Source organism: Lynx canadensis, chromosome A1 (assembly GCF_007474595.2).
Source record: "Lynx canadensis isolate LIC74 chromosome A1, mLynCan4.pri.v2, whole genome shotgun sequence".
NCBI lineage: Eukaryota > Metazoa > Chordata > Mammalia > Carnivora > Felidae > Lynx > Lynx canadensis.
In genome coordinates this window covers 108,186,410-108,204,417 of record NC_044303.2, presented here as the reverse complement: position 1 = coordinate 108,204,417, position 18,008 = coordinate 108,186,410, and the positions used below count along the sequence as shown (strand labels likewise).

The following is an 18,008-nucleotide window of genomic DNA, read 5'->3' as shown; positions in this document are numbered from 1 at the left end:
ACATCGGGTCTGACTGCAGCCCTGCCCACCAACACAAGTTACTCCGGAGAGCACAGAAGTGCCCTGCAGTTTGGAGCTACGACAGGGACTACCCAAAATGATGAAATGGAAGAATTCTCCTCAAAAGAAACTCCAGGAAGCAGCGACAACTAACGAATTGATCAAAAAAGATTTAAGCAATATAACGGAACAAGAATTTAGAATAACAGTAATAAAATTAATCGCTGGGCTTGAAAAAGACATAGAGGACAGCAGAGAATCTATTGCTACAGAGATCAAGGGACTAACAAATAGTCATGAGGAGGTAAAAAATGCTATAAATGAGGTGCAAAATAAAATGGAGGCAGCCATAGCACGGATTGAAGAGGCAGAGGAGGGAATAGGTGAATTAGAAGATAAAATTATAGAAAAAGAGGAGGCTGAGAAAAAGAGAGACAAAAAAATCCAGGAGGATGAGGGGAGAATTAGAGAACTAAGTGATGCAATCAAATGGAACAATATCCATATCATAGTAATTCCAGAAGAAGAAGAAGAGAGAGAGAAAGGGGCTGAAAGTGTACTTGAACAAATACACCATACATATGCCATAGCTGAGAACTTCCTTGACCTGGGGAAGGAAAAAGGCATTGAAATCCAAGAGGCACAGAGAACTCCCTCCAGATGTAATTTGAAACGATATTCCGCACAACCCATCAGAGTGAAACTGACAAAATACAAGGATAAACAGAAAATTCTGAAAGCAGCTAGGGTTGAACATGCTCTAACTTACACAGATAGACACATAAGAATAGTAGCAGACCTATGTAGTGAAACTTGGCAGGTCAGAAAGGAATGGCAGGAAATCTTCAATGTGATGAACAGAAAAAATATGCAGTCAACATTCCTTTATCCAGCAAGTCTGTCATTCAGAATAGAAGGAGAGATAAAGGTTTTCCCAAACAACAATAACTGAAGGAATTCATCATCACTAAACCAGCCCTACAAGAGATCCTAAGGGGGATTCTGCGAGTGAAATGTTGCAAGGACCACAAAGTACCAGAGACATCACTACAAGCATGAAACCTACAGACATCACAATGATTCTAAACCCCGTACCTTTCAATAATAACACTGAATGTAAATGGACTAAATGCTCCAACCAAAAGACATAGGGTATCAGAATGGGTAAAAAACAACAACAACAACAAAAAAAACAAAACAAAAAACAAAAAACCAAGACCCATCTATTTGCTATCTACAAGAGACTCATTTTAGACCTGAGGACACCTTTAGATTGAGAGTGAGGGGATGGAGAACTATTTATCATGCCACTGGAAGTCAAAAGAAAGCTGGAGTAGCCATACTTATATCAGACAAACTCGACTTTAAGTTAAAGGCTGAAACAAGAGATGAAGAAGGGCATTATATAACAATCACAGGGTCTATCCATCAGGAAGAGCTAACAATTATAAATGTCTATGTGCTGAATACGGGAGCCCCCAAATATATAAAACGATTAATCACAAACATAAGCAACCTTATTGATAAGAATGTGGTCACTGCAGCGGACTTTAATACCCCACTTACAACAATGGATACAACATCTAGACACAAGATCAATAAAGAAACAAGGGCCCTGAATGATACATTGGATCAGATGGACTTGACAGATACATTTAGAACTCTGCATCCAAAAGCAACAGAATATACTTTCTTCTCGAGTGCACATGGAACATTCTCCAAGATAGATCACATACTGGGTCACAAAACAGCCCTTCATAAGTATAAAAGAATTGAGATCATACCATGCACGCTTTCAGAACACAGTGCCATGAAGCTTGAAATCAACCACAGGAAAAAAACTGGAAAACCTCCAAAAGCATGGAGGTTAAAGAACACCCTACTAAAGAATGAGTGGGTCAACCAGGCAATTAGAGAAGATCAAAAATATATGGAAACAAACGAAAATGAAAATACAACAATCCAAACGCTTTGGGATGCAGCTAAGGCAATCCTGAGAGGAAAATACATTGCAATTCAGGCCTATCTCAAGAAACAAGAAAAATACCAAATGCAAAATCTAACAGCGCACCTAAAGGAAATAGAAGCAGAACAGCAAAGACACCCCAAACCCAGAAGAAGAGAAATAATAAAGATCAGAGCAGAAATAAACGATATGGAATCTAAAAAAACTGTAGAGCAGATCAATGAAACCAAGAGTTGGTTTTTTGAAAAAATAAACAAAATTGATAAACCTCTAGCCAGGCTTCTCAAAAAGAAAAAAGGAGATGACCCAAATAGATAAAATCATGAATGAAAATGGAATTATTACAACCAGTCCCTCAGAAATACAAGCAATTATCAAGGAATACTATGAAAAATTATATGCCAACAAACTGGACAACCTGGAAGAAATGGGAAAAATTCCTAAGCACCCACCCACTTCCAAAACTCAAACAGGAAGAAATAGAAAACTTGAACAGACCCATAACCAGTGAAGAAATTGAACCACTTATCAAAAATCTCCCAACAAATAGTCCAGGACCAGATGGCTTCCCTGGGGAATTCTACCAGACATTTAGAGCAGAAATAATACCTATCCTTCCCAAGCTGTTCCAAAAAATAGAAAGGGAAGGAAAACTTCCAGACTCATTCTATGAAGCCACCATTACTTTGATTCCAAACCAGACAGAGACCCAGCAAAAAAAGAAAGCTACAGGCCAATATCCCTGACGAATGTGGATGCAAAAATTCTCAGTAAGATACTAGCAAATAGAATTCAACAGCATAAAAAAAGAATTATTCACCATGATCCAGTGGGATTCATTCCTGGGCTGCAGGGCTGGTTCAATATTTGCAAATCACTCAATGTGATACACCACATTAATAAAAGAAAAGAACCATATGATCCTGTCAATTGATGGAGAAAAAGCATTTGACAAAATTCAGCATCCTTTCTTAATAAAAACGCTCGAGAAAGTCAGAATATAAGGAACATATTTAAACATCATAAAAGCCATTTATGAAAAGCCTACAGCTAATATCCTCCTCAGTGGGGAAAAACTGAGAGCTTTCCCCCTGAGATCAGGAAGAGGACAGGGATGTCCACTCTCACCGCTGTTGTTTAACATAGTGTTGAAGTGCTAGCATCAGCAATCAGACAACAAAAGGAAATCAAAGGCATCAAAATTGGCAAAGATGAAGTCAAGCTTTCACTTTTTGCAGATGACATGATAATATACATAGAAAACCCAAAAGAATCCACCAAAAGTCTGCTAGAACTGATAATGAATTCAGCAACATTACAGGATACAAAATTAATGTACAGAAATCAGTTGCATTTTTATACACTAATAATGAAGCAACAGAAAGACAAATAAACTGATTCCATTCACAATTGCACCAAGAAGCATGAAATATATAGGGATAAATCTAACCAAAGATGTAAAAGACCTGTATGCTGAAAACTATAGAAAGCTGATGAAGGAAATTGAAGAAGATATAAAGAAATGGAAAAACACCGTGTTCATGGATTGGAAGAATAAATATTGTTAAAATGTCAATACCACCCAAAGCAATCTACACATTCAATGCAATCCCAATCAAAGTTGCACCAGCATTCTTCTCGAAGCTAGAACAAGCAATCCTAAAATTTGTATGGAACCACAAAAGGCCCTGAATAGCCAAAGTAAATATTGAAGAAGAAGACCAAAGAGGGAGGCATCACAATCCCACACTTTAGCCTCTACTACAAAGCTGTAATCATCAAGACAGCATGGTACTGGCACAAAAACAGACATACAGACCAATGGAATAAATAGAGACTACAGAATTGGACCCACAAACGTATGGCCAACTAATCTTTGACAAAGCAGGAAAGAATACCCAATGGAAAAAAGACAGTCTCTTTAACAAATGGTGCTGGGAGAACTGGACAGCAACATGCAGAAGAATGAAACTAGACCACTTTCTTACACCATTCACAAAAATAAACTCAAAATGGATGAAGGACCTGAATGTGAGACAGGAAACCATCAAAACTCTAGAGGAGAAAGCAGGAGAAAACCTCTCTGACCTCAGCCACAGCAATTTCTTACTCGACACATCTCCAAAGGCAAGGGAATTAAAAGCAAAAATGAACTATTGGGATCTCATGAAGATAAAAAGCTTCTGCACTGCAGAGGAAACCATCAACAAAACTAAAAGGCAAACGACAGAATGGGAAAAGATACTTGCAAATGACATATCGGACAAAGGGCTAGTTTCCAAAATCTATTAAGAACTCACCAAACTCCACACCTGAAAAACAAATAATCCAGTCAAGAAATGGGTAGAAGACATGAATATACACTTCTCTAAGGAAGACATCCAGATGGCCAACAGGCACATGAAAAGATGCTCAACGTCACTCATCAAGGAAATACAAATCAAAACCACACTGAGATATTACCTCATGCCAGTCAGAGTGGCTAAAATGAACAAATCAGGAGACTATAGATGCTGGGGAGGATGTGGAGAAATGGGAACCCTCTTGCACTGTTGGTGGGAATGCAAACTGGTGCAGCCACTCTGGAAAACAGTGTGGAGGCTCCTCAAAAAATTAAAAATAGACCTACCCTATGACCCAGCAGTAGCACTGCTAGGAATTAACCCAAGGGATACAGGAGTACTGATGCATAGGGGCACTTGTACCCCAATGTTTATAGCAGCACTCTCAACAATAGCCAAATTGTGGAAAAAGCCTAAATGTCCATCAACTGATGAATGGATAAAGAAATTGTGGTTTATAAACACAATGGAATACTACCTGGCAATAACAAAGAATGAAATATGGCCCTTTGTAGCAACATGGATGGAACTGGAGAGTGTTATGCTAAGTGAAATCAGTCATACAGAGAAAGACAGATACCATATATTTTCACTCTTATGTGAATCCTAAAAACTGAGAATAAACAGAGGGTTGATGGGGGGTGGGAGGGAAGGAAAAGTGGGTGATAGGCATTGAGGAGGGCACCCGTTGGGATGAACACTGGGTGTTGTATGGAATCCAATTTGACAATAAATTTCATATTAAAATTTTTTTTATTAAAAGGAAGAAAACTAAGTTACACATTATGTTCTCTTCCTCATTTGCTTATATTAGATAATTTAGGTAGCATATGTGGAAAGTGGATTTTTTTTACAGGCAGATCAGTTGGAATAGGACACTGACATTTATTTTAAGCTTGGACAAGTTAGTCAGCCTTTGTCTCAATTTTCTTATAATGGATTAATATTAAGAGTATATGGGAAATTTTCAGAACTAGGTTCCCTTAAAATTTTTTTAATGTTTGTTTTTGAGAGACAGAGAGAGAGGATCCAGAGTGGGCTCGGTGCTGACAGCAGAGAGCCCCATGCAGGGCTTGAACTCCCCAACGAAGAAATAATGACCTGAGCCAAAGTCAAATGCCTAACCAAATGAGCCGCCCAGGCACCCCTGGGTTGCTCTTTAGATAGTCATTACTTACCTGTCCTTTATACGTCTGGGTTATATGTTCCTGAGGGACAACCACAGCACTGGGTACCTCCGACACTGTATGTTAATCAAATGCTTACTTGCTGTGGTCCCATACTTCCTCAAAGACTTCTTGGTCACTTTTGTATTCTTCACACTTACCATAAGTACCTTCTATACATGGTAGATCTTCCCAAAAGTGTTTTTGGAATGAATCCTATTTAATTTATTTTGTATTAAAGTTTTTCAAGCAACTTCCCACTTCAATAACTTTCCATATAGTACTTCCTCTTTCTGGAATATTCTTTTCTCTCTTCACCTATCAATTTTTTTTTCCCTCCTAGCAAATTTCTAATCAAACTTCAGGACTCAACTTATACTTCTATGAGATGTATTTTTTTGCGTCCCTCTAGAGGTTAAATGCCAGTAATCTCACAAAATACACTGTATTTTCCATTCGAAATCTTCCTATCTGCTAGATTTCTTTACGAAGCAAAGATAGTCTGTTTATCTTACATCCACTATGCCTAGACACTGTACAGGGCTAAATGCTGGCTTGAAGGCATTACTGATAGCTATAATGGATATGCAATAAATCATTTGAATAATTCTTTAAAATTGTTTCTATTGGTGCTGTGACATATACTAAAATGTAGTAGGAACACTAAATTCACTAAAACACGAAGCACCGCTTGTTTGTTCCTTATTGTTGACCAACCATAAGTAGTGCTTTTCCTCACTACACCTTTCCAGGCTTATACTGCAGCAACAGTGACAGGCCCCAACAGGTCACGCTCTTATTTAAGGTTAGGAATGGCTAGTCTTGAGAAGTGTGCCCCAGCCAGGAACCTTTATCATTTTAATGAGAAATGAATCTGAGACCAGGTCTTCAGCGAAGTGCCTGGTGGGCCCATCACTTCCCAAGCTCATTCCGAGCACTCAGGTCTCACAGGACTCTGCTGTCTCCTCAGGTGTTAATTTTTGACAAGTGATTCTGAGGGTCCTCGGCTTCCTTGGTTCCCAGACTTCAGTGTACTTTCCGGTTATCTGACTGAACTTTTCATCTCATCTCATCGGATGGTTGTGGCGCAGGAGTGCATTTGGCGTTTCGTCCACCTTTCAAGGATGTAAAAGTGGTCCCTCAGACAAACGTTCAGTGTGGGGATGAAACAGGGGCAGAACTCAAAGCGCAGCCTTGCATGGCTTGGAAACACATACTTTGGCACCCCAGAAAAAGAGGGAGAAGCACTGGTGTTGCCCTCCCTCCGCACCAGCACAAAACCTCGACGGCCCTTCGGAGTTGGTCACCGGGCTCCACAGCGGCAACGTTCACATCCTCCGTGAAGGATCCTAAACCCGTATCTACTGAAGTTACAGACAAGCTTCGCAAGGCCACCGCTTTCCCTCCCCGTCGCTATCGTACCCATGCCCTCCCCGGACCCTGTCACCTTGGCCGCCTGACCCATGGCTCTCCGCACCGCGGCGGCTACTTCTTCCGTGGTCGAGTCGCCCCGCCTCTCGACAACCAATCACTGCCCGGCGTGGACTATCCAACTACCTGAAGTCACGTTCCTATCGTGCCGCAACCAATCACTGCGCAGAATCCCCTTCGTAACCCGCCCCCACAGAGGACCCTGGAAGACAGTTTGCTAAACTCCCGCAGTCTGGTAAAACCGCGAGAAAGTGCCGAGCTCAATTACTGGAGAGAGGAGAACGGAAATTACCTGGACGCCATGTTAGTCAGGGGCAGAGTCACTTCCGGTCTCGCAGAGAGTCCGTTACGTTTAGTGGATGGTTTCTAGACCGATACGTTATACCTGTTGTTTGGGGGTTGGAGTTATTTATTAAAGAACACTTATGTTAACGTTTCCTAGTTGCGAAAGTGTGCGTAAATAAGGGCCAAACCCTAACTACTACAGCGGCTGTTGATTGGAATGCTGATGCCCCAAAGCGCTTGTCTAAATCCCCCGAAAAGGTGAGATAGAGTTACTTAATCAATACCACACGGCTAGTAAATAGAGGTCTGGGATACCAAACCCTATGTTGCACCTGAAAATCCAGTCTTACCCTCGACACATTCTGCTTGGCTTACTCTACTCCTTGGTTTTGCTGGTCAAGAGGTCGGAAATGTTATTTAACTACATTTTAACTTAGGACCTTGCAAGCTTCAAGAAAAATCTAAACCTTTCCCCCATTGCATAATCGCTGTTTGCCTTCCCTACCTCACAGCCTTTCAGGTTAACGTTTAGTTAAAACCGACTTTTTATTAGGAATGAAAGATTTGAAGCAGTGGATCTTAAAGACCTTTTTCCTTCTCTGATTTACGTCATTTTAAAGAATGTTGCAAGTCATCATGAGACTAGCAAGATAATAGTTGATTTTTTTAAATTATAATTCCTTAGATCTGCAGATGAGTGTTTAACATAACCAAGCAATTAAACCAAATATACTGGAAACAGGAAAAATATCCAGGAAACAATAGATGATCTAGTGACACTACATGATTCTGCCTTCTGATTTGTAAAGAATGATTGAAACATGCTTTTCTTTATTTCCAGTTTAGAATCATAGCAGTTTCCTGAAAATTCATAATTTATTGTTATAATTTCTGGCTAACTAGGGTCCTGTAGTCAGTTAAGCAAACCCCCTCACCTGCCAATACTTGAAAATACAGTTCCCATAGTGCCCTAATCGGTTCAGTACTAAAGCTTCTCTTAGATAAATCTGTATGGTTTGTTCAGCTGTTCCATAAATGAGGTGACTATATTGGTTATTCTAGGAGTATGAGTTTGGTAACATCTCAAAGTATGGGACCCAGAACTGAACAAGAAATTCAAACTTGTTCCTCACATAAGTTCATGCAGTTATACAGTAGGCAGAATGAAGGACTCCAAAAGGTGTACTGTTTAAATCCTAGGAACTTATGAAGATGTTACCTTATATGACAAAAGGTACTTTACAGATGTGATTAAATTAAGGCTTTTGAAATGGGAAAATTATCCTGGATTGTCTGGTGGGCCCAATGTAATCACAAAGATCCTTAGAAGTGAAAAAAGGAAGGAGAGACAGGGAGAGGTTTGAAGATACTCTGCTGTTGGCTCTGAAGATAGAGGAAAAGGCCTCAAGCCAAGAAATGCTGGTACCCTCTAGAAGGTAAGGAAGGGGAACTGTTCTTCTCTAGAGACTCTAGAAGGAATGCAGCCCTGATAACACCATGATTTTAGCCCAGTGAAACTCAGATTTGTGACTTCTGGAATGCTACCTGTTTGTGGTCCCTTCCATCTTCAAAGCCAACAGGAGAGCATCTTCAATCTTTGACTGTCACCTCTATTTCCATCATCATATCTCCTCTCTTTCCTGTGTCTCTTTTTCACTTATAAAGGTCCCTGTGATTATATTGGGCCCACCTGGACAATCCAGGCAATCTCTTCCACTGCAAGATCCTTAATTTAATGACATTTGGAAATCCCTTTTACCACGTAAAGTAACATATTCATAGGCTCCAGAGATTAGGGCAAGGACATCTTCTGCCTAACACACCCAGTTGGGGTAAAGCTAGTTAATAAGGTTGAAATGGAAGGAAATGAAGAAGTAGCCATGGGCCTGATTGCATAAGAACCTAATGTGTCAAGGCCAATATTTCAGATTTAATTCTGTGATGAAATGCCTCGCCAGCAGGAGAATGACATCATGATTGGTATTTTATAAAAATTTCTTTGTGTGCTGAATGGCAAACTGACTACAGAGGAAGCAGAGAGGCTAGCTAGGAGGCTCTCAATGTACTCCAAGCAAGATATGATAATAGCTTGGATTAGGGTGATGTAGTAGAAGAGGTGAGGAGTGATTAGATGTATGATATATACTGCAAATATGAGAAAGAACAGTTAAGGATGATTTCAAGGCTTTTGACTTGAGCAGTTTGATGAATGGTATTATAGTAGATGTAGAATGCTGCCAAGAGGAGTTTTGTGTGTTTGTTTACTGTGCAAAGAGTAAAAATATAAATTTGAAGTGCCTGACAGACATCCATATTAAGATAGTGAGTAGGCAGTAATATATACTATAGACCAATCTGGAATTAAGAGGTAAGGTAGGTCAGGAGATACATACTGGAGAATCATTATTCTGTATATGGTAAAATCTGAGTGAAAGATGACCATATTTATTATCCAAACCAGTATATATCTCTTTTTAACTTTCTACTTTGACAATTTCAGTCTTACAAGAAAGTTTCAAGAATAACAGGATTTGCATGTCTCACTTGGATTCCCCAAATGTTCACATTTTACTACAAATGGTGTTATCCTTTTCTAGGTCTCTATATATGAACATTTTTCTTCATTTCTTTACTGTTTGAAACCAAGCTGCGGACATGATAGCCCTATACGCCTAAATACTTCAGTGTTTTTTTATTTCTACAAAAAGGTCAGTCTCTTACATCAGTGGGTCTCAAAGTATGATTCCAGGGCCAGCAGCAAATACATCACTTAGAAACCTGAATTATAAGACCCCATCCCATATCAACTAATTTTGATAATTTTGCTGTGGTTATGTGAGGAAATTAACATAACTTTCAAAATTACTATCCAATTTATAGGCATTACTTAGATTTTGCCAATTGCCCCAATAATGTTGTTGATAGCAAAAGTAGCAAATGGGACACTTGAGATTCGAAGGATCTACTATCAGTAATTTTTATTGGTAGTGGACAAAGCAATACAAACTGGTAAAGTATAATCACATAAGTAGTCCTGGAGCTATAGTTAATTTTTCTTAATAACGATATGTAGAAATTAAATATTAGCTAGAGAAGAAGGCTAAGAACGGAACCCATTGAGAAGTCTGGAACTGGAGGCTTACTGTGAAGGAGAAATAGCATCCAGAGAGGTAAGAGAAAACTAGGAGAGTGAAATCTATACCTGAAAAGAGGAAATGGTCAACAGTAGCAAATGATACCAAGAGGTCTAGTATGATGAGAATTGTAAATGCCAACAGAATTTTATAAGTGGGACTTCCTTAGTGACATTGCAAGAGGGAAATGGGTTAAAAAAAAATATGAGAGGGTGGACACAGAGTAAATAAAACTTTTAAAAGGCAACAAAGATTTGAAGGGGTATGTCAAATTAAGAAAGGTATTGTTCCTTTAAGGTGGGGCATCTTACATTATGTTGATTACTTCTGGGAAAAAGTCTTTGTAGAAGAGTCCTGGGAGGATTACAAACTACTGATGCCTGGGTCCCAACCTGGGAGTCTGATTTAATTGATCTGGTGTGAGGCCAGATTCAAGAGGATTTTTCAAAAGTTCCTCAAGTGATTTTTAACATGTTGTGCGAACCACTGCTAGAGGGAGAAAAAAACTGACGCAAGGAGGGCTTACTTACTGGAGCCAAGACTTTCTGTGGCTGAGAAATTACGTGGTACAGTGTCTCATACAGCAAACATGCTTGGATTATCAAATCTTTTCAGTTACAGTACCTAATTTTTCCTACAAGTGCCCATAAAGCAAGGGAAGAAGGGCGTATACAGTAACTCCACTCCCCAAGACACACTAAAGGAAGAAAGAAAAATGACCTTGATGTGGCTCCCTAGAGTCTCCGAACAGGAACCTCCCTTCCGCCGGGTCTAGTCGGGCGGTTCTTGCAGGCTCCCGCGCGCTCGCTGCACCCCACAGCTCAGGTCGCCAGTGCGCACGCGCCGGACCTGCTCGGGAGCCCGAGCAGCGGTCCCCGCGCAGGCTTGGCCGCGCACCCCCGCCCTCTGCCCGCTGCCCCGGCTCCTCCCTCCTCCGGAGCTTCTCCTTGGGGCGGCCGCGCGGGAGGAGGCCGAGATGGCTGATGAGATCGCCAAGGCTCAGGCCGCCCGGCCTGGTGGCGACACGATCTTCGGAAAGATCATTCGCAAGGAAATCCCAGCCAAAATCATTTTTGAGGATGACCAGGTAGAGACCGGGCGTCACCTCGCTGGCGGGCAGAGGCAGGCCAGTCGCCCGTGGACACGCGGGTTTCCTGTCGAGGGAAGGGTCTGGCGGCGCCGCGAAGGGAAGGGACCCGGTCGCCCCGCGCGGCCTCTGCCGCGGGCCCCCAGCCAGCGGGCAGGGCCGCGGCCACTCCGAGGCGGCCTGCCGGCGCGTGCCGGCGCTCCGGTTACGCGTTATCAGCCCGGGGCGCGGGTCAGGCTTCCCGGCGCCCGCGGGGCCCGCACCGTGAGGTCTGGGCGCGTGTTGGGGACGCGCTGGCTCCTCGGCGTGGGCTCCCGCCGGCTCCGCGGCTGCCTCGGACCTCGCCGGTGTCAGGAATCTTACAATCTCGCCAGCGCTCTGCCTGACAGGGAGAAATCCGATCGCGCCCTGACTCGGGCCCAATCTCCGCGATCTCCCGCGCACAGCGGGTCCGCCTGGGCTTTCCCGGCTGCCTCTCAGCGCCGCGTTGCTCAGACAGCCTGGGGCCGGGTGCACCGGGGTGGCGGGGGGCGTGCGGGGGTCGAAGGTCAGCTTCCGCGAGGGCCAGCCAGTCAACCCCACCCCCACCCCTGAGATGAGTGGGTTCTGGGATTTGCTTTCCTTTGACCCCGCGCGGTAGCAATGGTTCCTTTCTTGTTTGACAGGAAGCAGTTTTTCTGCCAAGGGACTGAGCATGTAGTTTTTGTTGATTTCACCGTAGGTGAAATTCTGTTTGAGAAAGTCCGAGTTGATGTGACATCTTGTATAAAATATTTAGTAAGCAGTTGTATTTATGAGTTTGGATCTGAGACAAAGCTGGGCAGGAGGTTGGATGATTTAGACAAATACTTTTGTAACTTTCTGTTGAATTAACTTTAAGAAATATAGAATATAAGGGAAACATTTTTCTGATGCTCCTATGGCATTCTTAGATTCAAAATGTTATCCAAGATTTAATTAGATTCCTTTAGGTGATTTTATTTGGATACCTTTATTTGTCACTAGGAAGAAAGTTATTTTGTTCTAAAAAGTGCGTCTTTTTAAATGTTTTCACTTGCTTTTTATAAATTATTGAAATATTGACTTTTGAACCACCTACGCCCCAAGAAGTATAACTGCATGAAGCAGTCTAAATGATACAGCATTTTGTGTGGAGTACTAAATAGAAATACTCCTGAGACACTTGAGTAGGGTTAGGTTCTATTAAGTAGCTTCCGCCTTCATTAGAGAACAAGAGATACAAAAATATTCATGTGGTATGTAATTTGTCTAAATGCTAACTATTCTCCTTGTGTCAATGAAAGAATAGAATATTACTTAAATAGTTGAGTAAGGGGGGAAGAAATAGGTCTTAGTCAAATATCAGACAAATACATGATTACAAAGCTGATCACTGCAGTAAAGGAAAAAAAAACAAGAAATTGCACAATCAGGGCTTCTAACCTAGGGACGTTGGGGAGGGGAATCAGATTTCTTTCAGAAATTTTATATATGCTGGGAGCTGAGAAATGAATAGCAGATTAAGTTAGAAGTTGGGGTTGGAGAGGGGAGAGAGGACCATTGCAGTAGGGAATGGTCTTTGAAAAAGCCTGGGAGGGTAGAGAGAGATGGAAGACAATATGATTTCAGCAGGAAGAGTTTGCAGTTTCTACTGGAAAGGTAGACAAGGATTAGCATGCCTAATTTCTACTTAACTTTTGGAATTTCCCTAACTCATAGAGCCTGGGGTAGCTCAGTTGGTTGAGTGACTTCAGCTCAGGTCATGATCTCACGGCTCCTGGGTTCCAGTCCTGCTGAGCTGTCAGCACAGAGCCTCCAGCCTCCTTGGGATTCTGTGTCTTCCTCTGTCTTTTCCCCACTCAGGCTCTGTCGGTCTGTCTGTCTCTCTCTTGCTCTCAAAAATAAATACACATACGTACATACATACATAAATTTCCCCACCTCAGCATGGTTGTCTGTAATCACCCAGTCAAAATCAGGTTCTTCTATGTTAATCATGTATTTCACCCTTTTCCTTTGTAACAAATAGGTAGATTTCTAACTTAATTAATTATACCCTTTTTTAAGGCCAGCCTTCCCATTAGGCTGTAAGTTCCATGAAAAGGGACCATGGGATCACATGTATTTTGTACACTTCTGATTTCTGAGCATCTAATACGGTGCCTCCCATGGGATTAGTGTGAAAGAATAAATGTAGCCTATAAGATGATATACTAAAACTGATTTTTCCCCCCTTATCTCTAGTGTCTTGCTTTCCATGACATTTCTCCTCAAGCACCAACACATTTTCTGGTGATACCCAAGAAACATATATCCCAGATTTCTGTAGCAGAAGATGATGATGAAAGTGTAAGTAAATTTACAAACACAGTTTATTTTCTTGCCTTTTTTTTTATATTTGGGAGACTAAATTTTGACCTGAAAGTGATGTCACATTTTCGTTTTCCTAAGGACAGTACTGAGGGAACAAACCAGATAATCACTAGGGAAGTGCAATGTATAAATAATTTGAGGGTTTTTTTTTTTTTAAATAGAGATATAGTTGACACATAATGTTTTGTTAGTTTTAGGTGTACAACATAATGTTTATATATATGTATATTATGAAATGACCACAGGAATTCAAGTTAATATCTATCACCACAATATTCTTAAACAAAATGGTTCCTAACGAGGAATAGTTAGTGAGACTTATTTTTCCTTAATAAAGAAACAGTACGTCATATAGGGGAAATTCAGTGAGTCTTCTTCTATTAATGCTATTAAAGGAAAGAAAAATCATTATTTCATTTTGCCAGACATACAGGCCTCAGTTAAATATTCTCCTAATGCTCCTTGTGATTGATTGTATAATTGTTTGTAAGTACTGGCTGTTCTCCTTCACGGGTGCTTTAAAACTTCCTGCCTCATTGATATGAGGCCTGGTCATATGACTTGATTTGGCCAGCAAATGCAAGCAGAAGTGGTATGTCTTGCATAGAAACTGTAAGAGCTAGTACCTGGTTTGTCATGTTCTCTCTTCCCTTTCCCCCTATGATCACACAGAAACTACTCCTTCAGCCTGGGTTTCAACGTGAAAAAAGATGTATTATTTAGAGCCTAGTCTACTTGTGATGAACATGTAGTGAGCACAGGAAATGTATCTTTGTTATAAACCAGTATTTGGGGTGGTTGTTACCATAGCTTAACCATACTTATCCCGATTGATATACTCTCCTATTACAAGAAAGCAGGATATATCTTGCTTTATTAAGAACATTTAAATACCTCTTGGAATATGATTTTACCATTGTTTTAATTGAGATTTACCTCTGATTTGTTTATTGGAATTAGTAATGCATAAATACCTAATCTTAATGGGTTTTTAATTGTAAATTAGGTTGTATTAGTACTAAGAGTTACCAAATAATTTGTCCAGACAGGTATGTTTCAACTTGGTGGTCTTTTAATATTTCAACTTGGTAGTATGTTATTTAGTGGCAAAAACTTGTAAATTGCCTATACTTAAGAAACTTTTTTTTTCTTTTCCAGCTTCTTGGACATTTAATGATTGTTGGCAAGAAATGTGCTGCTGATCTGGGCCTGAAGAAGGGTTATCGAATGGTGGTGAACGAAGGTTCAGATGGGGGACAGTCTGTCTATCACGTTCATCTCCATGTTCTTGGAGGTCGGCAGATGAATTGGCCTCCTGGTTAAACATGTTTTAGGGATAATTTTCCCTTCTCTAGGCAATGATCAATATTTGCAAGTTCCAATATGTTAAATAGTATACATATTTTTGCCTGTGTATGGAGAGATTGAGGGAATAATTTTAAAAGCCCATAAATAATAAAAGATAATGTTGCATGGTTTACAATCTCTCTGAAACCTGTGTTTGCTTTATTAAAAAAAAAATGTTGGAATGTATGAAGGTAGAATTCATAATTTGGGTATTCTTTTTTCTCCCTAATGTATACTAAACATATGTACATTGTTAAAATGGTATGATTGGTTTCTGAAGACAAATACAAGATTTCACAAATTGAGTTTTAGCTTTGCAATACCCTTTTAGGGTAAAATATTAGTCCAGGTGGAGATTTTCTAATCTAATTCTCTCAATACTTAAGAACAAAAGAGTATCTGATGTGATTGATCCAGAAAGTGAATGTTTTGGGTCTAAGAGCAATGGTTTTTGTCAAGCCCATGTTCCCCCTGGACTGTTGGGGTAATTTGGAAGGAATAAAAGTAGATTTGTCACAGAATCTTTGATGACCATATGAAGCCATACGTTGTTATTTCTTTCATTATCTAAACTCTCTGAATATTTACTATAATTATATTACTTAGAATTAACTTTCCACATTGAAAACTTATAAAAATATTTTAAGTTGTGCAAGAATCTGGCTGTGTGGAATTAAGGAAGGAATCTCAAGGTCTGAGTTCTTATCAGAACATACTTTTTTAGTCTTGCCTTTCTGCCTTCCACAGACTAGTAGTTGTCTAGCAACCAATTTCTGTAAATAATAGTGGGTGTAACTTTTTTTCCAAGTTAAATCTCCTTTCTTGCTTCATTCATATATGGTACTTTATTGTATTGATTATAATTTTTTTCTGTTCACATTTTGACTTACAAAATAAGAAGTAATTAAATTTTAAAAAGCCCTTTTCTTATGGCATGGGTTTTAATTAAAAAGAAAAGAAAGTAGTTAAGTCTTTTTCAAACATGTACTACAAGTGTGCCAAGAGTTGATTTAAACTCTGCATATCAGTCCTTTCATAAGTCTGGAAAGCAAACTGTTTGAGAGCACCAGCTGATGATAGTAATTGCTTCTTGAAATGCTTTGTGTGATATACAGGATCATTTAATAAAGAGATTTTTGCCTCTACTGTCATAACTTGGAGATATTGCAGGTTCTGTTCCAGACCACTGCAATAAAGCAAATATCACAAAAGTTACTAAAATTCAATGAATTTTTTGGTTTCCCAGTGCACATAAAAATTACATTTATACTATACTGTAGTCCAAATATGTGATAGCATCATGTAAAAAAAAAAAAAAAAAACAGTGTATAAGTGTATATACTTTAAAAAATACTTAATTCCTATAAAATGCTTACCATCATCTGAGTTTCCAGTGAGACAATCTTTATTGATAGAGGGTCTTGCCTTGATGTTGATGGTTGCTGACTAGTAAGGTTCGGGTTGCTGTGGCAATTTCTTTAAAAAGGCAGTGAAATTTGATGCACTGATGGACTCTTCCTTTCATGAATGATTTCTCTGTAGCATACAATACTGTTTGATAGCACTTGACCCACAGTCGAACATCTTTCAAAATTGGATTTTTCTCAAACCCTGCCACTGTTTGATCAACTAAGTAAGATTCTAAATCCTTTGTTGTCACTTCAACAATCTTCACAGCATCTTCATTAGGCACAGATTCTATTCACAAGAAAGCACATTGCTCACCCTTAAGAAGCAACTCCTTATAGCAATTTAGTCACATCTCAGGCTCCACTTCTAATTCTAGCTGTCTTGTTCTTTCCATAACATCTGCAGTTACTTATTCCACTAAAGTCTTGAACCTCTCATAGTCATCAATGAGGGCTAGAATCAACTTCCAAACTTATGTTCATATTGATATTTTGACCTCTTCCATGAATAGCAAAGGTTCTTAATGGTATCTGGAATGATTAATCCTTTTTAGGAGGTTTCCAGTTTACTTTGCCGAGATCCATCAGAGGAATCTATTCTATGGCAGCTACAGCCTTAGGAAATGTAGTTTTTAAAGGGTAAGTCTTGAAAGTCAAAATTACTCCTTAATCCATGGACTGCAGAATGGATGTTGTCTTAGGCATGAAAACAACATTAATCTCATTCTACCTCTCCATCAGGGCTGATGACCAGGGTGACCAGCTACACTGTCAACGAGCAGTAATATTTTTAAAGGCCTTTTGTTGTTTTTTTCCTTAGCACTAGGTCTCAATGGAGGGCTTAAAATATTCAGTAAATACTGCAAACATGTTGTAAACAGATGTGCTGTCATCCAGACTTTGTCCAATTTATAAAGCAAAGGCAGAGTAGATTTAGGATAATTTTTAAGGGGCCTAGCAGTTTCAAAATGGTTAATGAGCAATGACTTCAAATTCATGTTTCCAGCTGCATGAGCCCCTAACAAGAGAGTCAGCCTGTCTTTTGAGGCTTTGAAGGTAGGCACTGACCTCTCTAGCTATGAAAGTATTAGCATCTTTTTCCAAGAGAAGGCTTTTTGGTCTACATTGAAAATCTGTTGTTTGGTATGGTCACCTTAATTCTCTTCACTAGACCTGAAAAATTTGTTCAGCACTTGCTGCTTCCTCTTGCAATTTTATGTTATGGAGATGGCTTCTTTCTGTAATTCTCATGAACAAACCTTTGCTAGCTTTAAATTTCTGGATCCTTCTTTCCTCTCTCAGCCTTTGAAGAACTGAAGAGAATTAGGGCTTTTCTCTGGATTAGGCTTTGGTTTAAGGCAATGTTGTGGCTGGTTTGATCTGTCCAGACTATTAAAACTTTTCTCCATATCAGTGATAAAGCTATTTGCTTTCTTATTCATGTAGTCACTAGAGTAGCACTTTTAAT

At 39.9% G+C, this 18,008-nt stretch overlaps 2 protein-coding genes across 4 annotated transcripts in view; one reads left to right on the top strand and one right to left on the bottom strand.

The window, feature by feature from the left end:
- Positions 1–18,008, bottom strand: part of LYRM7 (LYR motif containing 7) — a 222,989-nt gene that overhangs the window by 23,944 nt on the left and 181,037 nt on the right. Inside the window, exon 1 of one of the 3 annotated variants that reach the window (XM_030317479.1) lies at positions 6,922–7,125. The exons of the other annotated variants lie outside the window; for them this stretch is intronic. Within the exon in view, the coding sequence (XP_030173339.1) occupies positions 6,922–6,939 (18 nt within the window). The 5' untranslated portion in view covers positions 6,940–7,125. Of the gene's footprint in view, positions 1–6,921; positions 7,126–18,008 lie in introns of those variants that run through there. 3 annotated transcript variants of the gene reach the window in all.
- Positions 11,251–16,192, top strand: HINT1 (histidine triad nucleotide binding protein 1). Its single transcript, XM_030317491.1, has 3 exons — positions 11,251–11,411; positions 13,656–13,760; positions 14,943–16,192. Exons 1-3 carry the CDS (start codon positions 11,301–11,303, stop codon positions 15,105–15,107), a joined length of 381 nt encoding a protein of 126 aa, XP_030173351.1. The 5' UTR covers positions 11,251–11,300; the 3' UTR covers positions 15,108–16,192.

Excerpts from the sequence above, each read along its gene's own strand:
- HINT1 (XM_030317491.1), top strand. The coding sequence starts at position 11,301 with ATGGCTGATGAGATCGCCAAGGCTCAGGCCGCCCGGCCTGGTGGCGAC. Across the intron at positions 11,412-13,655 it reads TCATTTTTGAGGATGACCAG|TGTCTTGCTTTCCATGACAT; the intron begins GTAGAGACCGGG and ends CCTTATCTCTAG. Across the intron at positions 13,761-14,942 it reads CAGAAGATGATGATGAAAGT|CTTCTTGGACATTTAATGAT; the intron begins GTAAGTAAATTT and ends TTTCTTTTCCAG.